The sequence below is a fragment of the Plectropomus leopardus genome, chromosome 4 (genome assembly GCF_008729295.1).
Source record: "Plectropomus leopardus isolate mb chromosome 4, YSFRI_Pleo_2.0, whole genome shotgun sequence".
In the NCBI taxonomy this organism is placed as follows: domain Eukaryota; kingdom Metazoa; phylum Chordata; class Actinopteri; order Perciformes; family Serranidae; genus Plectropomus; species Plectropomus leopardus.
The window spans coordinates 17,799,035-17,826,198 of record NC_056466.1 but is presented as its reverse complement, the minus strand read 5'-3'; the positions used below and the strand labels follow the sequence as shown (position 1 = coordinate 17,826,198).

General features: G+C 38.9%; 1 protein-coding gene across 1 annotated transcript in view; it reads right to left on the bottom strand.

The window, feature by feature from the left end:
- Positions 1-1,101: 1,101 nt before the first annotated feature.
- mtnr1aa (melatonin receptor 1A a) overlaps positions 1,102-27,164 on the bottom strand; it is a 37,005-nt gene continuing 10,942 nt past the window's right edge. The window contains exon 2 of the mRNA XM_042485197.1: positions 1,102-2,429. Within this exon, the coding sequence (XP_042341131.1) occupies positions 1,561-2,429 (869 nt within the window). The 3' untranslated portion in view covers positions 1,102-1,560. The remainder of the gene's footprint in view (positions 2,430-27,164) is intronic.

The following is a 27,164-nucleotide window of genomic DNA, read 5'->3' as shown; positions in this document are numbered from 1 at the left end:
TGTTCACTGACAACATATTTCAATTATAAGCAAAATGTTGAATTTATTTCAGTTGTTTTCTGCCCAAATAGGCAATCTTGGCAATACGGTATCCACTCATAGTGACTACAGCATTGTTTTATATTTTTACTTTCTATATGAATATTGAATAACCACTATCATAATCTTTTTCCTGACCTTATCCAAAGAGCATTCCTTGCCTAAAAATGGGAGAGTTTTCCTCGTTACGTGTTTTTTTTTCCTTTGAATTATTAAAATATGCATTTTAGGTTGTTTGCACAAAAACCTTGATACATGATTTTAAAACAAACCACACTGATTAAAGAATAATTCCAGATTATTTTGAACTTATTTTCCTATTTTCATAATTTTGTCTTACTTTCCTATCAGTAATAATATCATTGCACCCGCCAAACTACTTGCTTGTTTTTGGGGACACAGCACCATTTCTAAAAAATGGTCAGATGGGACAAGAAACACAAGCAGGCAAACAATCAGTTTTAAACAAACCCCAATATTAGTCAAGCATATTTTAAAGAGAAAATAAAGCTGAACAGTTAAACCTTAATCAGTTTAGAAGCTAACTTCCTGGTTTAACTTTGACCTGACGTTCGTACTTTGGTCGCATACATTTTCCAATGCAAAAAAGGATTACTAATAACATGTTGGCTTACTTAACTTTGTTTTGGGGGATGCATTGTTATAATAGATAGGAAAGATGTTATGAAAAAAGACCGAAGTAATAAACCGGAATTGCTGAATACATTAAGAGAATTGCAATAAGCTTGCATTTATGAGTAAATTTGACACAGGACTAACACAGATCCTCCATCAATATAGATTTTATTTTGCATATGAACAACTCCTGCATATCCATGCATACATTATAATGAGCTCACAGAGTGGCAGAGAGAGAGAGAGAGAGAGAGAGAGAGAGACAGAGAGAGAGAGAGAGAGAGAGACTAAAATATATATTCCACCTAATGTATTGCAGGGTATAATAAGACAGCAGCAACCCACATTGCTTGCACTCTTTTAGTGTTACATTGTCACAAATGAGGTTATTAAAATTGGTTAACTTGTTTTATAAACTTATGGTTATATTTTTTAACCCAAGTTTTGTATTTTTTTTTTTTTATTGGCCTGATAAAACGTTGTCTTCATTTAACTGGAAACAGATATATCTTATTATATATCTACATGACATTTCATACAAAATAAATACTTATATAATGCATGATACATTTATATCATCACTGTAAACATGAAAACAAAACAGACATCATATATTTACTGTACTACAGGTACTGCAGAGTCAAACAAAAGTGCTTGGTAAAAGACAAAGATAATATGCACCCCTGTTTTTACTGTGATTGTTCAGAGGTTGGATAGCACCATGTGACAGTCTGTGGACAGCTCAGAGGACAGAAGCTGTTTTATATTTATATTTGGTATTTTTCTCACTCTGCCTTTTTTGTTTTTTCTTTTTTTCCTTTTGTTTTTTACACTCAGTCACAGCATATCTGTTCATGTCTGCTCAGTAGTCCTCTGAGTTCTGGATCAGACAGAGTCCACCTTGACCTGGTTATTGTTGGTCATGAGTGGTGACGGTTTACTCTTTAGCCTCTCCCCTGCATCGTTGGAGCTGTCCTGGAAGAAGATGCGTGCTGTGCACACTGACACTACGATGCGCTTGTACTCTCGCCGGAAGTTCTGGTTCAGCACACCATACACTATGGCGTTAAGGCAGCTGTTGAAGTAGGCCATGAAGTAGCTGGCCACAAATAACCACTCGGGGATGAGAGGAATCACCACCTCTGGTCTGATCGCTACGGCCAGGCCGATGAAGTTGAGCGGCGCCCAGCAAACAGCGAAGAGCACAAACACCACAAACATGGTGACAAAGTTTCTTACATCATGCGGCGTCAGCTTGGGACGGTTGTCTGGCTTGACCCGTCTCCTCACCTGTATGACCAATATCCAAATGCGCAGGTAGCAGTATGTGACAATCATGATGGGTAAAATAAAGTGAAAGAAAACCACTGCAATAGTGTACGCTGAGCTTGCTGATTGTTCAAAGGTGCAGGAGTAAATCCGTGGGTCATACTGAAGTGAACCCACAAACAGGTTGGGCACAATGGCCACCACAGTCAGCGCCCAGATTAACATCACATAACAGACAGAGTTTTTGTCACTGTACAGTTTATCATACTTGAGGCTGTGGCAGATGTAACAGTATCGGTTGATGGCAATGCCGGTGATGTTGAAGATGGAGCCGATGACACTGACTCCCATGAGGAAACCGCTGATCTGGCAGTGAACGTAACCCAGGTTCCAGCCATTGTGGAAGATGGAGGTGAGGACCAGAGGGTACGGGTAGATGGCCACCACAAGGTCTGCAACTGCCAGGCTCACCACAAAGATGTTCCCTGCAGACAAAACACACACCCACAGGAGTGATGAGGAAAGACACATGAGTCATTGACAGCAGAAGCAGAGCAGACTGGTCATCCAAATGAACAAGACAAAGAGAGCGTGAGTGATTGTACACTAGAGAATGCCAAATTATTCATTCAGAAAACATTTTTAGAATTATCTGCCTGAAAAAAGGACTGTAACACTTTTTTTTGCTTGTTTTAGCATATTTGCCTTTTCCTGCCTTTCTTGCAACCATTTGTTTCTGTATGGAGAATTGTACATAAAGAATAGAACAAATGTACACGTACAGAGGACATAGTAAAAAAAATAATATAATAATAAAAAGAGGAAGAACATCAGTACTGTAATCACCCAGGTGTTTTCTAAAGGTACGATTTCAAGCTTGGGTTGAGGTTTACTGCCATCTTTGTCCTTAAACCAGAAATATCTAATCTGGGCAATGAGGTGGACAGGTAACTGTCTTGTCACTGAGCAATAATTTAGACAAATGTAAAACAATCCCTCTAAAGATGTTCCATGTGATGATCTAAATCAATATCCAAGGATCTTCATTTCGAAAAAGCACTGACATTTAAAAGCAAATAAAAGCTGCCTGGCAGGAAGGACACTCCTTTTGAAAATGAAAAAAGCTATGGTAGGCGTTGGAAAAGGCTGGCGGTAATTTAAGTAGGTTTATATGATTCGTAAATATGCTAAAACATGCAAAAAATAGCAGCACAATCCTTTTGAGACATCCGTTTGTTTTTGTTGCTACTTCGTTACATAAGCCACAGGGAAAGGGCCTCAAGGCTAGATGTAGAGAGGGAATGCGTCTGCAAAAATTTGTATTGTTCATGTGTATGTGCGCTTGTGTGAATGCAAAACACATTTGTTAGTTTCCCCCGATGACTTGACGTGTGTGAACTTCAACTTGCATTCAATTGTCACCTTTTGATGTTGGTGAATAATGAAAGGGAGTGGCTCCCTGTTACTAAATAATGTATATTTCTAATTGCCAACAAGGACATGATCTACGGGCTGGCCGGTAATCAAGGGCACACAAGTGTATTCTTTGTTCGAAATCTGATGAGAAAATTAGACATGGCTTGCTGGAGAACACACTGTTGCACACAGAGAGGTGGCAGACAGTGGCTGTAAACCTCAACCTCTTTCAAGTGAAATACATGACATGCACTTGCAGGAGACAAAAGGCAAATATTTTATTACTCTGTGGAAACAGTCTCACTTGTGTATGTAGGCACACACTTATTTTTCCTTAATTATACAGACCTCTGCATTTTAGCATTATTTACCATTGAGTGACCTGTCATATGGATGTTGGAGCATCCTAACAACTAGCCACACGGCATTTTCACAGCTGTCACTTATGTTAGTGGAATGTGTTGTATGTATAGTAGTGAGTACCATATTATGAGCCTAATGACAAGTCCAGATCCAGTTGCCCATGTGACAACACCTTGTCACAGATGACAAGATGCATTTACTGCACGTCAGATGGGAACTAAGCACATCGTATATCTCTACAATCACTGCAGTGCAAGAGGCAATCTCATTTCTGTGCTGACACTCTGTCTGTCAGTATCAGACACACTCCCCCAACCTGCAGGCGGACCTGTCAGTCTCACCTGAGCATTAGAAGCATACTACTGATCAGCCTGGTGGCCTGTTATCTCCCAAAGAACATACCAGCCATTCTACTGCCATGGATCGCATGTGGCTATTAATTAAGTTTTGTCCTTTTATATCTGTCATTCAGCTGCCCTCTATAGGGAATTAGGTGCACCTGCTGCTGACACAAGATCCCGTGACTGCTAGAGAGCTTTACTTTATGCATCTGACTGAGCATGCATGCATGCTTCCATATTTATCTTTGTGAGGACCTTGAAGGCAAGGACACTTTTTGTAGAGTAAGATTTTTTTTTTTTCAAAATGTGCAGCTGCAGGGGCCATTTGAGGGTTAGGCACACCCTGTGGCATTTCCTTGTCGTGCCATGTGCACATGTGGTCGATCACCGTGTGTGGTAAAGCACTGAAAATATAAAAAACAACATCAAAACACTGCTCCATAGTGCCACTCGTGGTCAAAAGCTCCACAGGATAATCTTAAAACTTGGCTTTAAGGTTCAAGTTAGAATAAGTGTTGGATTTAGTCACCTAGTTGTGATGGTTGAGGCGACAATGCTATATTTTTTTGGCCACCAGCAAAACAAGCTGTAAAAACAAGGATGTTGAGGCTAACATAGGTCTACATGTAGTAACCAGTTGCCTACTTACCAATCAAAAAGAAACAGAGTAACAGTGACATTCATTTGGAGCTGTCTTTTCATTCAACCTGATGAATGTAAGTCATATAGTCACACAAACTTTAAAGGAAAAAGTCTGGCACCTTAGCAACCAAACGCTCCACTACGTTCACCAGCTAGTCCTCAACTTTGTCTATCTGCCATTAAGTCTGCAAAGCTAGCGTACAACAGGTTTAAAAGGTCATTTTTGCTTTGCCTTTTGTGATAAAAACATTAAAGTGGCAGGCCACAGAACTGACTGCAGGCATCACCAACATTTTTTTGCAGGGTGTCACTAAGAGCAACCCCTTTCACAATACCAATAATCTTTGATCAACTGTTAACATAATAAATGCAGCCTGATAAATGTAGCTTTAAGGTTAGAGTACATGTCGAAATGTGTTTATCGAATACTTGTATTGATGATATTGTGGGGACCACAGTCTCACACTGACAATATGGCTCAATGGTAAAGCTTGGGATGCAGCGGTTACAGGTAAGGTTACACTAGGTTTCCAAGGAAGAATGTAAGTCAGTGCGCAGTCCTCCTAAGTGGCAAAAAAGTGTGTGTGCACAGATGACGGTTGGCTGCGGTAAGCGAAGCTCCATCAATAGTGCCAAATGAGAACATGTTTTCTATGTTCAAAAAGGTGTTGACACAACGTGGAGGCAGTCATCTTTAAGGGGCTCCCTTTCCATCCCTTGGCTGTTCTTTACTGTAACAACCCCGTTACTGGATTTTAAACTCAAGTCACTCAGTATTAATAGCCTTGACCTTGACAAGGCCATGCTGGGAAAGGCCTACAGGCAACTGGGTCTTTTGGCTGTTGGACTCTCTCCCTCACTGTCTCTGTCACTGTGAATAGTCCTGTGATTGACGCATCACTCTGAGTTTTCATTTGGCCTGAGGAGAGATATGGCCTGGTGCTGTGTCCCTTTTCCATTTTTGCAATCCCACACTTTCAACCAATTTCTGTTAGGATTTAGCTACAAGTGAAGCCCATCTGAGCATTTCTCCCACTGTAGCTCGAAATGAATTTTGACACACTTAGTGGCCTTCTAAAAAGATATACAGTGCATTTGGACAGTATCCAGCCGGCTCAGCTTTTTTTCACAATTTATGGTGTTGCAGCATAATCTCTAAAATGGAATATAGTGATTTTACTATCAAAGGAATGTTTTTTGGGTTGTTTTTCAGACCTACTAACAACAAAATGCAGGCATGCCATCCAAATTAGTTTTAACCACCCAAGTCAATAGTCTGAAATTTAATTTTGGCAGTAATAACCTCTGAGTCTTTATCAGCCTGGGGCATCTGAATTAGGATTTGGTCCCATTTTTTTTCTACAGAGCACAGTGACTCCGGGTCAGTCAAGTTGAAAGTGAAGCGCTGTGAGCAGCTATATTGAAGTCTTTCCACAGACTTTCCAAAGGGATTTAAGACCTGGCTTTTACTGGGTCATACCAGGACTGTCACTTTTTTGTCCTGAAGCCACTGCACTGATATGGAAGCTCTGTGATTTGATATGGAGCTTAGCGTAAGTGCAGTCAGGGGAGCCCATTTTTATTCTTAAATCTGCTTCTACTTGTTCATTAACTACTTTCGTCTAATCACGAAAGCTCCACCTCTTGGCTCTTCCCCATTCACAAAAATTTTGCCTCATTTAAAAAATCAAATCAGGTAAAGAGTTAAACAGCTACTTCCTCTAGGTTCACATCCTCAATAAAATAAGAACAAGACTTTCTACTCATTATACCCACTCAAAAGCCACTCACTAATCAGTGTGTATTTCATTTTCTCCTATCAGCTGCTCCTACACTTGTCTAACAACATAAACACCATCCAAGCCACACAGCTGACCAATTACAAGGTGATTCCCCTTAATTGTACATTAACCCCAAAATTTAAGACAAGAACTGATCTTTGTCTAATCAGTAAGACTTTAGACTCATAAACGTAGTCCCTCTTGACTATGTATCCCTCTATTGGGAAAGCAAACTGTCGCTTTTAAATAAGTCTTGTGTCCCTCTGCACTGGAAAGAGCACCCACAGCATGAGACTGCCACCTTCACACTTTACAGCAGGGATGTTGTTAGACTGATTGTGAGCTGTCTTTTTGCTCCAGACTCCTTTGGATTACAGCTGTTACATTTTTGGGTTACATTTTTCCCTGCATCAGACAAATGTTTTGCTTTCGGAGTCATGCAGTGAAGTCTTTCAGTGCTGTGACATGTCAGCCAGCAAGTGCTGCTCTGACTGTTGTCATTCAAAATGTGCTGTCTTTGCAAACTCTGTAGTTCTGTCAGTGGTTCTTGGTCCTTTGTCACCTCTCTAACAGAGGCCATCATTGCCCAGCTGTTCAGTTTGCTAAAAAATAAAGAATTTATTTGCCTTATTAGGGAGGTTTTTACACAAAAATGTTAATTTATTGTTAAAGTACAGTCTACTTTCCTGAAATCTCAACACCTGAGTTGTGCTGTATCCTACCCCATATCTATTCAGTCGCTAAATTCTCTCAGTCCCAGTATACGTGTATATCCAATACTATTATCATTGCTAGAAATTTGTACTAATTCCTACAGAAATTATGTGATACTTCTTTAAACCGCATTTATTTTACACATTTAACTTAACTACAAAAAATAATCCAATCCAGATCACATATACAAGCCCAGATAAAAAATCTACGCAACAAGCCTTTCTATGTACTGACTGAATGTGTTAACATTTGACGTCCTTTTTTCCTGCAAAGTTGTCTAAAACTGTGTGTTTCTCCAAAAAAGCAAGTCATCCATCAGCAAATCACTTTGAAACTCAAACTTTAATCTCAGCATTGATCTAACTAAACACCTTATGAGCGCCTTATTGGCTTATTTCTGGCAAAAAATATCCCTTTAAGACACCCACCTACAGGCAATCTGTGCAGACAACTGTCTACCAACTGGTGCAAGCTGCTGTTACACTAATGATTTCTTTGGTATGAATTCAATGCCTTTCTCTTAAAATGGAAGAAACAAGTTCTGATAATATTTTCACCGCAGAGATAAAGTCTGTGTTCAGTTTAATTTTAGATTTTGAGCAGTTGGTATATAATGCATGCGTGCCTTCACCATAAACTACATCTCTGCAAGCCACATTATATATCTCCATAAAAGATATATAATGTGCATGTGCTGAAGGTTAGCAGCAGGTGGAGCAAGTATGAATACGTCATCCTCGACCCACTGTGCCCTTATGTCCTGACTGCACTAATGAACTAAGCATTTCATTACCCACAGTCAAAAGTTAAGTCATACCTGTTCAGGGAAAGTTACGGAGGTCAGTGTGAATGTGCAGAAGAAGCACATGAGGCCTTTTAGTAAGCCGCCCTTGGCGGAGGATACTGCAGAACGCTCATTATAATGTATGTTAATGTGTGAGAAACCATCGCTGGAATATGAATTCATTTCAACATGTCAGGGATATGTAAATTTTAATTACATGACACTACATGTAGAGTCAGAGCATCTCATAGTCTGAATTTCAATTCTAAACAGCTCTACTTTCATGTCAGTGCGAAACTGGTGCAAGCTGTACTTTAAGACATGCCGGTATTTTTCTGACCTTGAAATGTACTTTGTTGCTTTGGTATCTCCACACCCAGTGCTGTGCGCAGGATGGAAGATATAGCATAAAGGGATAGGAGTTCCAAACACAGTGAGGTGTTTATATTTTGCTGAAAGGTGGGCCTTTTATTTTTTAAAAGAATTTTTAATGCAACCACTGTTACCTATTGATTTGGTGATTCCCCAGTAAGAACAAACAAAATGCTTTGCAGAGATAAGCAGCAAAAGAATTGTAACAAGTACAACTTTTCGTTGAACAGTTTCTAATCCAAAGACGCTATTGGAGCCACACAAAAAAACCTGCAAGTTTAGTGCAACTATAGCAGTATTGCCAGTTAGTGCTTTGAGGCAATATTAAAGACTTACCCTAAAGTCTTAAAGGTTACTATTCTGACACCTTTACTATATTAACCCATCTATTAGCTGTAATTCTTGAAGATATATCAAATTGTACAGCTTCTTAAATGTTAATATTCTCTGTTTTTCTTCTTTTTCACAATTTTCTGACATTTCAGTAAAACAAACGATTATTCAATAATCAGTTTGTTAATCTGTAATTAAAATAATCCATAGTTGCAACCCCAATCTTATTGAATCCAGGTTACTATTTTATTGTTTGATTAAGTCTCTGCAACAACAGAAGGCAGGAATATGGACAGTGCCATGGCAAAGGGCTCCAATACGATGTTGTGATGATCCAATACTATTTTTCCTTCCTGACACAACACCTGACTTTGTGTTTCGACGATTCCGAGTTATCATCCAATGACACTGTGTTAAAAAAGAAAGTAAGAACTGTATACTCTTAACCCATTTCTTTATCAAGGATCTAAATGTAAAAAGATAAACCAAAAGGCCATTTAAAGTAAGTTTCTAGAACACAGTGTTCCGGAGATATTCGAAAACTAGTAAATAGATGCCTTTTGATGTCCCATCCAATATCGCTCACATCAGTGTGGTTTTAACTTTTATTAATAAAGCCTTTCTTATTGTGGTTCCCTTCCTCTACTAATATTTAATGTAGCCTACAAGAGAGTCAATTGACCATGACATTTTTATGTGGATGATGCATCGCAAAACGAGAACTATCATAATGCATGAAAAACTTAACCCGTAGATTTAAAAAAAAAATCTGAAAAAAAAAAATTAAAACATCTAAAACATTATCAATCTTTGAAAGTGGAATAACTTTAAACATATAAACATCTCCACCAACTTTAATTGAACTTTAACAGGATCAGTTGTGAGACATTCTGATGATGTATCTTGCAAATCTGAACCTTTAGGAAGAAAATACATTTCCGAGTTGGACGTGTATCTCCATTTGGTGAGCAATTCTCATCAAACACCACCGTGATTGACACAGCTGTTCAAATAGTATGACACACAGATCGTGACTGACTGAGAGGGTAATGATAACTCACCACACCCATCCAACTTATAGTCCACATACTGCCAACCACCCTTTTGAACACAAATAGTAGACCAACTTGGACACACATTCACTGACCTTGCCACCATGACCTGGTAGCACTTTGTGTTACTCTTTGCTATTTAACACACGTTTAACACAGCTCTCAGTAATCTACCTATCTGCACCTTTTTTCCCCTTCTATGAAATCAATCTTGTGAAATTCTTTCCATGATTACTGAGATGCTGACTGCTCATACATGATTCAGCAATCACCAACCATGCCAACAAATCCGAGTCTTGAATAAAGATGAGTCCTTGATGAATGAGAGGATATAATGTGTTTCTTGTGTGTGTCTGAGTGTTTGGGGGCATTTATAGAGGTCTTCACTCAAAATATCTCCCAGCTACCACTATGACAGAAAAAAAAAAGAAAAAAAGAAAACGGATTATAGTGGCAGCTCCCGGGTGTGCAGACAGAAATGTGACAAAACACACACAAAACAACAACTGTGATGTTGGGACTCTACTTGAACTGCATTAATAATAATCCAAAGAGAAAAAGAGATAGAGAACGAAAGAGTAGAACAAAAACAGAGAAAAAGAGAGAGTGATGGAGGCAGCCCTATGTAGATACTGAGTGATTATGTCCCTGGGTCACTATTGGATTTGCGGATATTGTGTTTATGAATGAAGCCAGTGACTAGCGTGGATGATAAAACTCTCAGCAGGTTTAATCTCCTCTCTTCTCTTACAGAATCTATTTCAAAAGTCTATGTGTACAAAAACACATCGAGTGTACAATACATCAATAATAAAACATGTTTGCTGGAGGACTAAATCTGTCAATAGCCTTCTCTGTTACTGCACAGAGATTTCATTTTCAGCTGCTGAGAGAATAGTAAAAAAAAGAAAAGAAAAAACAGGAAGCACTTTTGACATGGATTTAGGTAGAGTTGGTTTATTCCTACCCTGGTGTGGCAAAGGAAAGAAGGGATTTACAAAATGACCTCATGTGCCCTCTCTCCTAGGGAAGCACCAACCAGAAACAGCAGAGTGGAAAGCAGCATTATACACTGCCAACGTGATTCTACTTTGCCAACAAACACCATGGCTGTTTTCATAAAGCAGCCGGCTGCAAGTAGCCTGAAGATTATTAGATTATTTAAATGTCAGAATTATGTTTTTAATCAGAACAGTTAAAGCAAACAGTGGCTGTATAGAAACGCTTAAGAAGGACTGTGTTTGTACTGAAGGTTCCTGAGTCATGACATGTTTATCACTACATGCTCCTATGTGATTCTCTTCTCCGACAGAGACGTTTTCCCATTAGGAGGGAGATTCCTTCAATAAGGGCTGTCGTGGTGAAGGAATTTCTGCTGCGATCATTAAGGTTGGCTCAACAGCACAATATATGGTTTTACCACCATTTTTTGTTGTATTTGCAAATAACTTCATATGTCTTGATTTTTTTTTATTGTTTAGGTGCTTTATTTATAAGATTTACAGTTAGGATGTTATTAATTGTTATTAACAATCTTCATTGTTAAATGCATAACACAGAGGGACAATGAGGCACAATTAGGGATGCTGCATTTTTTTTTAACCTGAGAGACTTTGGTTGAATCAAGGGCTGGGTGGTATGGCTTTAAAATATTATGGTGATATTTTAAAGCTATTGCGATACATGTTATATATCTTGATAACGTTAAATGTTCTTATGTTTTAAACTAATGCTAACTAAAAAAAACACAAAATTATTGAATGGACTGCATTACAATAAGTAGCTACTGTCATTTGTTAAAGTTTAATACTCTTCTGTTATAATAACATCTAATGAAATTCAGTTAAAGGCAGTTAAATAAACTTTTATTTTTATTATGAAATTTAAAAAGTACTGCTATAATTAAATAAATCAAAGCGGAACCCATGGTGCTTTTATTTTGAAGGATCTGGCTTGTTTCAGTGTCAGTTTTTGCTGTGGACTTGAAGCCTCTGCTCAACAGTTGGATGTCAGCATTAGCAGACACTTAAACGATAACTGCGGCGCCTTTAAACGTGAGGATTCATTCACTGTGAGCGGGCAACAAACAAACAGCTCTCCAGTTCATATATTACTCATATTTGCAAGTTTTACTGGTGTCTTACTGGTGTGGTAACAAAATGTGACTAAATGGTCGCGAGTGGATCTGCAAATACACACACACGCCTCACCTGCTCACACCACCTACCCTACCACTCAGTAAGTTAGACTGTTACCACAGCGCCATTAAACTTGTGTCTTTGAAACTCTCTCAGGTTAGAGCACAATGTCCTGTGTCTAGCAAAAATTTTGAAAAAGCACTTTCCGTCAAGAAAGAAAGTTTGCTAACAGCTACACATTTCAGAACTCAAATAAAAATTCTGTCTTTGCTTTTATTTAAGGAAAGATTAATGAGCGCTTCTTCTAATTGCCCGTGTTATGATGTCCTGTGGGTGTTAGCACTGGGAAGCAACTTAAGTGAGATTTTCACAACATCTCAAATCCAGTGTGGTTTACCACCTAACTGGCCAACCTCGTTGGCATACCTTAAAAAAAAAACCTAACCAAGCAGTCTCAATCTCAAATTGGTGGGCCTTTTACTTACAGCCACCACTGCAATTTTGAGGATCATGTGTTGTGAAAATACCTGTCCGCCACACTTACTTTCTCTGGTCAGGGACTAGAGATGACAAAACACCACGGGTGGTGTCACACTGGATGTCAGCCAGGCCCCCACAGCTGGTGGCCTGACACAGCCTGACAGGTCCAGTCACGTCTTCCAGATAAAGCCCCCTAGACAAGTTGTCCAATGTCATGTTGTCAATCTGATTACACAGTCTTCATGTGTCATGAACTTGTGGTAAAACAAGATATCAAAAATTAACCTGTTTGTCTGGCCAGGCATGAATATTAACATTTGAAACTCTGATATATGTGTTAAACACCAGTATTGTCATATATGTACAAACATTTATCTTTCCATCACACTGATCTTCATGAACATCAGGTCAATGCGTGGGGGATACTGTACTTTAGATCCCCCGAGGAGCTGTGGGTATGGTGAACCATGTGGCCACAGCTCTTGTAGCTGCTGGTGCTGCTAAGATTTACAGTACTCCAGCTGCTCCCCAGTGAGACACATTCTGTGGTTCAGCTACAGCATCTGTTGTAAAGTAGAGAAAAACTAAAATCCATTTGTATGCAGTGTTGCATATTCTGTCTTCTTTTCACCATCCAAGATGACAAACAGAGGACCTGAAGTGGGACAATGCCTGCATGAGCCCCCATCTGAAGCTAAGTGCTTTTTCAATGAAGGTATTTCGGCTGAGGTCCAGTTCCATCAAACTGTCGTTAATGTGGCAGGTGAAAGTTATTTTGCTGACGCTTCACTCCTTTTATACCATGGATATGTGAATGACGTGGGTCCTCCTAAATCACGTTTTCCCCATTTGCAGTACATGAGACTGCTGCTGCAGATTAATCTCGGGTTGTCACTGTTCAGAGAGACTGTGATGTATTAGCTACGGAATTAAACCTTAAATCTGTAATTCTGCTGCTTTCAGACATCTGTTTGGAGATTTAATCTATACATATCAAATATATGGCATTTTGTTGCACTTTCTCTTGTGCACTAAAACAACGATCATCTGTCTGGTGAAATTGACGGGTTCAGTGTACATGATCCAGCGTGTACCTGGCTTCTTGCCCAGTGTCAGCTGGGATAGGCTCCAGTCCCGCTGAGGCTTTGATTCGGATAAGCGGTTATGGATAATGAACGAATACGTGTTAGATCTAATTTGTTAAAACTTTTTAAAAACATAACAGAACTACTATTAGCTTAAAACCATGAAAACGACATCAAAAGACACTGCATTCTTACCAAGCTACAGCAAAACTCCTGAGTTTAGACTTACTCCATTTTCATTAAACACAAAAAAACACATTTTGCAGTCTTTGTACTGTGTGTTGTTAAGACTGTCTTACCTTTGAAAGGACATTTCCTTCACAAATGCCAAAATAGCACCGTTTTTCAAATCCAAATTGTATTTGAAAATTGTAAAAGCCCCATTGTTGTAAAACTGACCTTCACACACTCAAACACACACACACACACATGCAGACGTTACACAACCACCAAAATAATGAGCGGCAGTTGTGTATGACTTTATTTCCTGTCTGAAAATCCCTTTAAAGAGCAAAATGAAAAAAATACAGAAAAGCTTTCTGCTGAAAACAGATTTTTGAGGCTTTTCTTATCCCACCTGTCCGACTCACAAAAAGGTATTTTTACCCCCCTCCATCATGCCTCAGTGCTCTACAGGTGATTCAAGTCTTGAGTTGTAGTATCTGTTTGAAAGGCAGACCAGTGCTGAGCGTGGTAGGGGGCTTGATGGGTTGACCCAGATAGGGGGAGACAGACTTAAAGTTCAACCAGGACACACGAGAGAAGTTTTAGTACAGTGTTATGGTGACCACTGCTTCTCTCTCTGTCTGTATCCCTCCACACACAAACCCCAAACCATTGATTGTGCTCCATGTCTCCTGAAAAAAAAAAAAAAAATATCCCCACGACTATTTCATCCATAGTTCATACATCAATGCATCTAATTTGCAGCGTTGAATATTTGCCTGCTTGCCACAGTAATTGTTTTCCTAATGTGTGCTTCAGCAGATTTAATCTTCAGCTCAACTGGAAACAGAAACAAAACGCAAACCTCGTCTGTGTCTTCATGTCCAGATATTGCTTCGTTTCCCAAAGACAAAGTGAAAACTGGCGAGTAAGACAACAAAAGTCATGTCAGTTACGCAAGTCTTTATAAATCCAGCTCCATGGACAAGAGGGCTACTGTATACATGAACAGAGGTACTGTCTGCCCATGGTCACATGGAGGGTGCTGAAACATCCCATAATGCTTGTAGCAGGTTAGTGGATGACAACTAAGAGCCTCAAGTTATATTATACAGAGCCATTTTTGATAGCAGGACATGATAAGCTGAAGCCTGATACTACTGAGGTACAGTATATCTGGTTTGTGGCCATGTGACCTGACACTTTAACATTTAAAGTCCAGGGCACATGAATAGTTTAAAGGGCTTTAGGAAAGGGAAGAGCAATGAAATAGGTAATTAATTACTATGATTTTGTCAATGACAGCTATCAAAATTATATTTTTGATCACTTGTTCCACTGTAAGAATGAAACAATAACTTAATAGCTTGTAACATTAACTGTGATAAAACTGGACAAATGTTCAGTCAATGGTAAAGAGTATTTGTGATGTATAGGGGTTACTTGTAGGGCTAACCTGCTATAACTGCAATATACTGCTAACATGCTAATACTACAGTCACAATAGCTTTTTGAGCCTGTGTCTTTTCAGTACCGTGCAGTAAACTTCCTCCTGGTGTGTTGTTTTCCGAACTGCAGTGTTTCACATAGAATCACTGTACTTGTATCTGCTCTGGAGGGGGGGTTTCAGGTTTAAGTTTTGATTCAATATCAATACTTTTGCAGTTGCTAAAAGGTAATTAATCACAATATATTTTATCCCAATACTTGCCATATATGACTAAAGTATTGTGATAATATCAAATCAAATCATTGGGCCTCTGGTGATTCCCACCCCTACCGCACATTGAGTTAGACCACAGAGTGGTGACTATGTGGTGGCATCAGAGCCAAAGTGGCAAATTTTTCAATTAATTTATTTAATCCGCTATGAAATTTTAAAAAGTAAGAAAATAAATGAAAATTGATATACCACCACGCAGATGTATGCCTCCATGCACCAGTCAAGTTGCACTTGTCTGTCAAAACATGGATGGTTCACACACAGACGATCTATACAATCAGCACAGTTTCAAGGTGGTTCTTGAGGGATTATGAGGTCACTGTGACCTTGACCTTTGACCACCAGATTTAAATTATACTCAACTCCCTCAAGGCCATCTTCAGATTTTGCACTCACAAAAATGAGACAGATGCAAGGCCACAGGGACCTTGACCTTTGAACACTGAATTCTAATCAGCTCATCATTGAGTCCAAGTGAATGTTTGTGACAAATATGATTAATTCCCTTAAGGTTTTCTTAAGATATCGCTTTCACAAGACTGAGACAAAAGTAAAGTTACTGTAACCTCTGACAACCAAGATCCAATCAGCTCATCCTTGAGTCTACTCGAAAGTTTGTGCCAAATTTGAAGAAAAACCCAGCAACTTTAATTACCCAATAGACATAAATGTATCCAAACCAGCAGTGACAACAGAACTCCTACACGTCAAATGACCAAAATGACCAAATTGTGACCAAAATCAATTATTGGTCAAACATGTAAAAAAACAAGTGTCACAGTTAACATCGCCATGTAGCCTCCACACACACACACACACACACACACACACACACACACACACACACACACACACACACACACACACTCGCAGCAACCAATTACAGGGTGGCTTGGATTCCCATTTGCAATTACCAAGCAGCTTGATCCTGTCAGAAGATTGGATTGATCCCATTTAAGTCATTTAGGTCCCTGGAAAGCAAGTATTTAATGAGGAGTTACTGCCACTCATTATGAAATGAGCACACTCATCATGCTTCAAGGTTACTGAGGTCATTTTACAATAAAAAACAAACTAAGCCATATAGTTAAACCCACACTGAATGTTTCTGTTGAAAGAGAAAACACTGATTCAACCTACAGTATACATTTACTGAACTGTAGATTTTAAATGGTCTTGACTTGTCCTAATTTAAATAGAGTAGATATATTTCACTCTAGTTTTCAGAGAAGTTGTAAACAAAATATCAGCAGCTGCCAAATTAATATAAACCACCATGCTTTTAGCCCCCTTATCCAAAGCCAACTTTTGCAGTGCATGTAAAAGTGAAAAAAGTCCTTTTCCCTCTCTAAAGCTTCACATTAACAATGGTTTGAACAAAAGGGACCTTCTTCTGTTCTGGATTCTTTTTAAAAGCACTGAAACAAAATGAAAAGATTATTTCAACATAATTTGGTTCATTAGAAATGACATGAACATGAAACCATAAAGAGATGGGAGACTCCCTGAATTATGCCCTGAAATGGGGGCAAAATTGGACAATTTAAATGAACTACTCTGTAAGAGACAGGAAGGGAAGCTGCAATGATATCAAAGACTAAACATTTGTACAGCTTATAAACACTCATCAGCCTCTCTGACCTTCACACCCTTATTGTTCACTGTGCCGCCTGAACCTCACATTACTTCCTGAACTGACAGTGAACTCGTCCAAATGATGAAAAACACTAATGCAGGACAGCTGAATATCGGGCTGGGAAATATGACTAACCATATATCTTATTCATTAGCTATATACAATATATCACCATAAAATGTGATTTGAATATAGTGCGAGCCTCTGGGATAGTAAATAGTTCAAGTTATTTGCAGTTAAGTGTTAATATACTATACTGTAAACAGTATACAGTGGTTGTGGAGGCAGTCTTAAACATAGTGGATGTTTAGAGCTTATCACACTTCACAGCTGATGCCAAGTGTGTATCTGTGTATGTGTGTGTGTGTGTGTGTGTGTGTGTGTGCGCACGCATCTGTGTATGCTATTTGCTCCACTTTCTCACGACAGCTGCTGTACAATTTCAGGATCTTGTTTGGGGTGAAATACTTGCAGCCTGATATTAGAAACCATGAATCCAGTGTTTTCACTAGTACCTCAAAGCCATCTGTCGCCGCAGCTTGCATGACAGCCATATTTCAACATTCATGTGTTATGATGACGTTTCATTTTGGTTTTTGCGTGCCTTAAAGCTGCACTAATCCAAATATTTTGTAATGGTGTTAATTATAGTGACGAACCCACAGAGATACATCACCCAAAGTTGACATTTCTCTCAGCTCTACTGAGTGTTTTAGTATCTTTAAGCTAACTGTTTAGGTTTCTCTCTCACTGTTCTCATCAACCTTGTTTCCATTAACTTTCACCTGTTTACTGTACGCCACCTAGCCAGCACCAAATAGACAAAGTTAGTCACTAGCTGTTGGAGTTGGTGGAGTCCAAAAACAGTGCTTAAAGGAAATTAAAGCAGACTTATATCCATCAAGTGGAAACAAACAAGAGCCCCAGCACATGCTAATATTGCCTTATGTCTGCTAGATATAGATAGGTTACTTTTTCTGTAACATGTTTTGCAATTTGCTGCCGTAATATGCCAGGTGTGGACAAGAGGTGCCTGCAGCAGCCTGCACAAAATATATACAACCGCATTAGTATGAATTAGGCATAAAAGACAATAATAATATTGATGATGATAATAATAATAATAATAATAATAATAATAATAATAATAATAATAATAAAAATAAAAGAAAAATATGTGTTCTTTACTTTAAGGGTAATGACTGAATAATATTACCGAGTATCAATTGACTTTAAGTCCATCTGTGCCAAATTTCAGTGCCTGTAAGCACATCAGGGAATGAACGCCAGTTTTAGACAAGAGGCAGAAGTGCTGTAATGTGCCCCAAAGCCGGCAGCAGAGCTCCACAGGGCCTCTGAGTTCAACTTCAGACAAGAGGTGGAAGCACCCCGAAGCTGCTGAGCAAGCTAGGGGGCTCCACGGCCACTGGTCTGGTCTTTTTCTTATCTTTATTCTTTTAGTAATAGCCTAGTATCACTGTTAACACACACACACACACACACATGCACACACACACATACAAATACAAACAGACAGAGAAAGTGTTTTTAGAAAAGGGCAGAGGGGCAGAGTTGCGTTTTCATTCTAGTACGACATCCCTTCAAATTGTTGAAAAATTATATTTTTGTTATTACAGAGAAATTAAAATACCAAAAAAGGTGCCGCTGGGTTGCAGTCCTGAATTACAGGTACTGTTTGAAATGTGAACAAAACCCAACCCTACCACCCCTAATGGCCAAAAAGAATGTGACAGGCGGTCACATCCTCATTTGTCAGACCTGGAGTTCATTCTCAAACATTCCTCGTGTTTGCTGAAATGTTTCATTTTGAGGTGATTAACGAAGTTACTGTAACAGTTGTCCTGCACACACTGCAGATACTCCTGTTCAACACATCCAAATTACAGATAAAGAATCCCATTTTTAACATTTTATTTTGGTCTTGCCTTTGTATCTGAGTATTTCTTCACTGAGATTTTCTTACCATGTAAATGTGCATTTCATTTAGCATAAAAGGGAAGAGTACACTTACAAGTGTCTCTTGACCCATCAGTGACACTGCCTACGTTAAGAGCTATACTGGGTAGCATGCAGTGAGCTGTACTGATGGTCGCAGTACAACTGAAGTGGCAATTAATATCCATGATACAATACTCTGCTGTTGTGCTGGTTGTCAGAATAATATGCAAGAGAAAAAATATCGTATATAATAGTTTAAGTGACGAATGTGTAATGTCATGAGTTATATAACTGTCCTAAAGCCAACAATCCTTTGTATGTTTTGATATATATTGTTGCTGTTCCCATGGAAAATTGAGGTCATACCCGAGCTTTAGCATCTGTTGAGCTTTATTATATATGATTGGTCTGTGCAGCAGTTATTTCCCTCATCCTATCTGACCCCAATTGACCTGAAAGAGCTCAGTGTAATCTCCTTATACCATAGTTGGAATTCTTCCTGCATATTTGAATGTCAATTTTTGACTGTGTTTTCAGACTTACATACCATAAATTTGAGGGCTTTGAACAGATGAGCCGTATTTTATTGCTGTGGTTAACGGCTTATCTTTCCATTTTTTTTTTTCAGAGTGTCACTCAGAGCATAAGCTTTGGACACAGTCTCTAATTTCCTATTTACTGCATGTAACAGCTCTGCTTCAAAGTCACATACAAAGCGGCCAGAATGTCATATTCTCACTAATCCCCCTATTAAAAATCTGCTATCTTTTTTTTGCATCACTCGTATTTTCCACATTCATGTGTCTCTCAACGTCGCATCACATCCTGTGCAGCCATTCCCATCATGACTATGCAGACAAGATCAAAAGTTCACTTAAACATGCACGATGTGTATACATTCACACAATCATGAGCATACAGAAACTGTTTCTGTATGTGGAGGGAAACATCATGTACCGACAGTAAACAACACAGATAAACAAGCATCATGTGAAAACACACAGCAGCTGGGAGACAGATATCAGTCACCACCCACGCTTGTCATACAAACCCTCTCTCTTCCAGTCTGTGACAACTCACATATAGACATCATATTCTGCAACAATGACATCAACAAGCTGTTGGTAGAAATGCGGACCTAAACAAAACAAATGCTATCAGGAGACACGGCTGCTTGTACAACTTTATATTTCCATCAGATGGATTGGGGCCCATTTGTTGCACGGCTGAAGAATCTGAGATTTTTCTTTCTGTTTGTTAGAAAGCTAAAGCTGAAGAATTTGGGTAAATAAATAAGCAAACCAAATTCAACAGCATGCATGCCTAACTAGGGCTGCATATAATCCATATTTTCATTATAAAATAAGCTCTAATTATTGTTTTTCTCAATAAACTGAAGCACTGTGATAAGGCATTAAAAACAACAATCACTTATGACTGTTATGTGTAGCGGGTAGTTGATGAGGTGGGTATACTACTAGATAAATGTGTATGTTACCATGGAGGAAGTGTGTATACTGTCCTATGTTCCTGTGGCATTTGGGTGAGAAGTGGGTACAGTGTAAATTGCCATAAAAAGGTGGGTATACTCTGTATTACCTGCGTATACCCTCCAGTACACCACTGACTTCTGGGTAGACAACTTTATTTCAATTGCAGAGATTTGTGTATTCAGCAAACTTTAATTCTGTTGCATTTTTATCAGTAACTGTAACGTTTAAAGATATATAGTGAAACACTGTGGTCAGACCTATCTGACCTTCCTGCTGTGCTCATTTTATGTACTTTGTTACCATCATTTATAATAACCAGATCTACTGACACTGAAGCTAAGCAATGTACACTATGGACAGGGCCACAGCAAAATGTATATCGGCCACCTAAAAAATATCAGTTTAAATGTACCGTAAATTTGAACATTTGCTCCGCTTTATCTTACAAACTAACCGATCAAGGCCATAGTAGACCAACAACTCCTGTGTTCTGCAAAGTACAATTTCTGGTTTTGCCAATGGAGTTTGGTGGCTTTGATTTAACTGCTTTAATTCAACGTCACAAAAGGTTGTCTGATGGCAAGGTAGAGTGGTGACAATATTCTAAATATAACATACACATTTCTTTCTTTTTTTAAGCACACAGCTGAAAGACAAAGTGACTAATTAGTGAGTATAGAGTATTTAGCAGCCAGATATTTTCCTCAGGAGTTGGTGAAGCCCAATACAGAACTATTACCACAGTGAATATTGAAACTACTTTGCCAGCTGACGAGAAACACAATTCCTAACAAATGCTACAGTGGCTCTGTGTTTGTTGGTTGTGTAAATAATAACGTGTCTGGTCATATTTTAAAATATATTTGTAAATCAGCGTTATAATTTGCATTTACATCTTGTTGTGCTGTCTCCAAGTGGCCAAAAAGTTATTTAATATTGGTTAAATGACAAATCAAAACACATCATATAAATCATGGTTCATTTGTTGTTCACTATTATTTCAGCACTATAAACAAAATTCATATATCCAGCCTCACAGAAATAAATACATACAGTCATGACAGAGTGCAGACATAAGTCTATGTATAAACACACACACACACACATACAAGCGTGCGCATATATGCACAGAGACCAGACAGCATTCATTCCTTGGCCCCTAATCCTACCCTTAACCCTGTGCCCTACATATCTAACCTCAACCCTTCACCCAAAGTCAAACTTGTTATTATTATATTAGTCTAACCTCAATTTTGAAGAAGTAAGGCTCAGTCACAATGACCTCATTCTGCAAAAATGTCCTCAGTCTAAAGATCAAATGTGCCCTACCAGGGACAGGGACAGGCATGCGCACACAAGCATGCACACACACGCACACACACACATACACGCACACACACACACACACACACACACACACACACACACACACACACACACACACACACACACACACACACACACACACACACACACACACACACACACACACACACACACACACCTGGCCTACAATTACAGCACAGGGCATTAATTTGGACTCTTGACAGCATGATTTAGCTCATGTGGGATTAATGGACACAGATGATGAATGAATTATCAATTACTCATTTTGGATCTGATACTGTATTTAAGCCTCTGCTCAGAACCATTGACAGCATCTGCGGCCCATTCTGAAGCCTAATTGAATTACAAAAGAAGGGGAGGACAGATTCTCATACGCAGCTTTCACTACAGTTTGACTCACAGCTCGCCAAACATTTTTCACCCTCAGCAGGAAAAATGTTCACATAGTAGTCTGGCAACATCATCGCCCTCTCCCTGAAGGCCCACCATGCATCTCTCTACACCAGTTCATGTTAACTTTCCCATTCCACGAGAACTGAAAAAGAGAATGTATTCTGACATAACCATTTGTCTCCACTTTGGTAACATCAAATCTAGTCCAGGGGTTTTTTTTAACACAACCTTGACCCCAAAACTGGAGATAATTTTATGTTGCTGTGAAAATACAAACTTAACAGCTTGCTTCACACTTATATCACTATTCCAAATTAATATTGTAATCTCATGGTTTGGCTGCCAGTTCAAACTGACTTGCTTCATAAAGCTGCTACATAGCATGTGCCTCATCAGGATAAAAAATAAGAAAAACATTTTTATTGGTTAACATTAGGGGTGTCACGATTTCAATTCTTAATTGAGCTTTTAATTATCTAAATCAAAATCAGGATCTGCAATTATGAGGGTTGGGTATCTGTACTCAACCTTTAAAGTACTGATTGAAATAACTTGGTACTACAGTAAGCAGAACTGAAACGCTACCATCCCAGACCACCTCAACGCCATATCTCCGAAGCTGCCCTCCTGAAACAAATGGTCAGTTCAATGTCTGCCTGGTTCATTTTGAAATTGAAATGAGAAACTAAACAAAGAGGCGTGAATGTGCATCTGACCGAAAACTGCAGAGCCGTTAAATAGTTCCAACAAACTCACACTGTCACTGAAAGGTCTCAACTCTGTTGTTAAGTCCCTTCATAACCGTTAGGTACAGTAGCCATGTGATGCTAACAGTTAGCCGTGTCACTTTATGTGTGCAGCAGGGCAGACTCTCCCTAACTGTCTCCAGCTCAGAGCTCACACTCCTGCAGCGGTAGCTTCAACCTATACAGTCTGTGATGTGGTGAAGACAACCTTCTGTTTGAGGCACTTTTGCATCCATTATCAAAAAGTACAGATGCAGTGTTTGTTGAATGAAAATGCAGCGCAGTAACATCCATAGCAAAAGAAGGAGCTGCAACAAATAATAATAATAAAACTGGACAACTACAGTAGATATGGACATTTCAAGGACTTTATCAATTGTGATCTTGTATTCATTTTTTTTCCTTTCAAGCTTTATAAAATGTAGGTAGGCTATGCTTTAATTTCATTTTAATCCTAGAAAATACTAAGTCTAAAATAGTCAGTTCCCACTCTCTGCTGTTGTCACTGACATATGCCTGGGGAACTTGTCATATGACTCCTTTGATACACTTGAATCACTATCTTTTCACCTCCAGTCCCTACAGTGTTAGGAAGATGTTAGTTCGCCCCACAAATGCCTCCAATATTACATCTCTGCATTAGCTATCAAAAGCACTAATCGATCTTTAATGGAATGCATTGCCAGCCAATGTCACATTTTGGTTTATCTTGGATCCAGTACCCACTACAGGATGTGCGTGTTTTTTTTTTGTATCTCTTTGTAGGGTATAAAGGCAAAACACAATCTATGCAATGAATGCATTTCTGGACATTCACAATGTCTAAGTTGGCTATTTTCCACTCATGGGTGATAACTTGGGCCCTCTCTTTGGCTCTTGTACCCCTGCATCATCTTAGTTGTACTATTTGTGTAGTTCAACACCCTCTTGCAATATTTGCAGACTTTTTTTTTCTTTTGTTATCTTCTCGCCTTTATTTCTAATTTCAAACGCCACCACACTCCCAATTTGAAACTGGAGGGTGCATCTTCTCTTTCAATATTACCTGTTGCTGAGCTTTTGCTTCGTCTTGTTTACGTTGGTGAGCTGTCTCTAGTCTCCAACATGATGTAGGATGTTGAACATGTTGTGACGCGGTATGTCAAGCAAGCGAAGTCAAAAGCAGATTACGGTTCTGCTGTTCAAAACAAGTATTGCGGTTCATTTTTCATTTCACCGATATAAAACTCACATATGTTGTATCGATTTTGTAGTGCTCCGCAATACTTTGTTAAATACCCAGTAAATATTAAACGTTGATCTATCAGGGGGGCAAAAAAACACTCATCAAAGTGATAAAAGGATAATGTTCCTCCCCGTCTGCTGAATGTTTTAGTAGCAAGTTATGTGCTAACATGATTATCTCGGGCGTTGTTGTGTTTCTGAGTTCCTCAATAAAGACGCCTAATGCAACTTAAAGTCATTTAGGGCGACAAACAGGCCTTAATAGAGGGGCTGATAGCGTCAGAGCTAAATCATTCTTAGGAACCAGACAATTTGGGACCAGCTCTAAATGGAAATAAATTCTCAAATCCTATCCTTAATGACCTCATCCTGAACATGTTCTCATTGTGCACCACTATCAAATCCTCCAAACCTCTCAGAACAGCTCAGAGCAGATACAGAGGACAATCCTCTGATGCATAAATGTCATCCCTTATTCATAGGTTCATATAAGGAGAAGAAAAAAAATCATCTTACCAGCGATTTGCTGTTACTGACCATGTTGATGTGAACACTTAACTTACCCCCAATTTGTCTTATCCACTTCTGCTGATGTCAGTGAACAGCAACCACAGCAAAACAAAAATGTCTAATCTGGCGCTGAATCACACAGCGCTTCTGGTTGAAATTTGATTTCATGAGATATTGGGTCGACTGTGGCATCAGAGTCAGCAAAGAGTGTTTTAATAAACGTCTCCAAGCAGCAGTGTTATCACCCACATCTACAGTTTTATCACAGTGCAATATTTTCCATAAAATATATCAGATTATTTCTTCGTAATACTACATGCCACATGAGTTAATTATCATATTATCAGAGAAGCGGAGGCTTAGACTAGGTCACTGAGCACTGAACATCTAACTTCCTACTGCATAATTTCCTATTGCTTTTGGACTGCACCCAGAGAACGCTGGAATGAGCCCAAGCGATGTGTGAGCGTGTCTGCAAGTGTGACAAAAGACACTCATTTTGACAATAATCACAGAGAGCATGTTTATGGGTCATTAAAGGAAAGCATACTGTGATGAGGAAATCTCACACACTAAGGTCTCGCTCATTAGAGGGAGGCGTAGGACTCAACTAATTACTTTATAAACGTGACACACCAAGAAGAATGTGTCATAATCTGCCTCTTGAGAATTAGCTTACACCTCTGCACTGCCGAGACTGACTTGCTAACTGAAAAAAAGGCTTTCGAAAAGCTATATAAAAAAACAGTTGTCTCTTACCTCTGCAGGTAAAGTACGGTGCCAAACGAGCACCGACACTCACCAACACAAGTCTCTACAACAGAGTTGGTTATTTAAAGTGGATATTGAGTTAAAGGATCTTAAGTGATGCAAAGCAAAGACAAAGAGATACTAAATTGGACACTGGCTGATTAAATGAGATCTAATGATGGAAAAAGTCATTGGTGGTTAGATTGAAATCTGAACTAAATGGGTGAGTTGCTGTTCCTCAAACAAGCACATAATGATACGATTGGCTGTTAGCACACAATTTCCTATACACACATCCAGAGCCACATTAGCTTTCATTTGCACCAACGTGACGAATGTAAGTACAACATTCGCTTTCAGCTCCTCAGGGAAATATCTGTCTTGTTAGCAGCTAAATGCTCCACTATGTTCACCAGGTGGTTGCTAACTTAGTCAGTCTTTTGTTAGGTGCTGAGCAGGTAGTGCAAACTGGGTTTATTAGAGCCTTTTACACCGCTGAAAATAATGCTGAGAGCTAGGGAGTGAATCGAAACTGTTGCAGCTGTAAAGCTTTACAGAAGCTGAAGGGAATGCAGAGTCAGATGATAATCATCTGTGGGTATGTTGCTGCAGGTGACACATTCACATTTATACCGGGGCTGATCGATTGTGGCAAAAATCTCAATCGTAGTTATTTTGGTAAATATTGAGATCACTATCATTTTACCACAATTTCTTATTGACTTTGGAAACATCATGCATTTATTGAACTTTTTTTTTTCTTAAGTGGATTTTCTTGAACTTATAATTCAACTGGAAACACAAACAGATGAACTGAAAAAATAAATAAATAGAATAAATAATATATAATATAGCAAAAGAAATGTGGGACAGGAAGGGGGGGAGAGACCCCGTGCTGTTTTAGCTATGGACTATGTTGGAATAAACAGTTCGTTCTCCCCAGGTCGTCAAATAGCAACGCTTTATATGCCCCTAGGCGTGTTAAATCGACGCCAAAGGCACTGGGCTTTCAACATACTCCAGTGTAAACCCATTTGCGGCAATACCTGACACTGAGAGCGACAGACGTATAAAGAGTGAGAAAGTCTGCATATAGTGGGAGCGAGGGGTGGTAGATGGGTCAAACAAAACTGGACTTTCATCCAGGCAATCACATTTCATGTCCCATGAGACAAAGTATCAATTATGTTTTAACTCAACATTACGTAGCTTACTTACTCACAATGTATTGTTTTACTGTAACAATTTACAGATGGTTGTCGCACACTGACATTACTCACATGATGTACTTTGAGAAACATCACAAAGACACTCTACTGGGTGCCCTGCGTGACGCTATGAGACACTGAGTGCAAATGGGTTGAATTTGAATATATTCCACACTTTTTCCCTGATGGTCTGAATAAGTCGCTAGTGTGTCGCTAGTTGTTTTTTTTTTTAGAAACAACATCACCAAGGGAGTCTGAAAAAGTCACTAAACCCAAAAGAATGCAGCACAATAATTATTTTATCTTGCCAAGCCCTACACCACTCACAGTGATCTGATCAATTGGTAATATAAATATATTTATTAGAGCAGCTTGAATAATCTAATTTACAAAATCCTCATAAAAATAACTAAATATTGCTGAATAAGTTAGTTTATTTCCTTTTAAACTCTCTCACTGTTGAGTTTACTTCATTTTAAAAGGTAAGCCTGAGCCAGGTCTCCGTTGAAAATTAGATTATTCATCTCAGTGGGACCAAACTGGTTAAGTAAAAGATAAATAAATC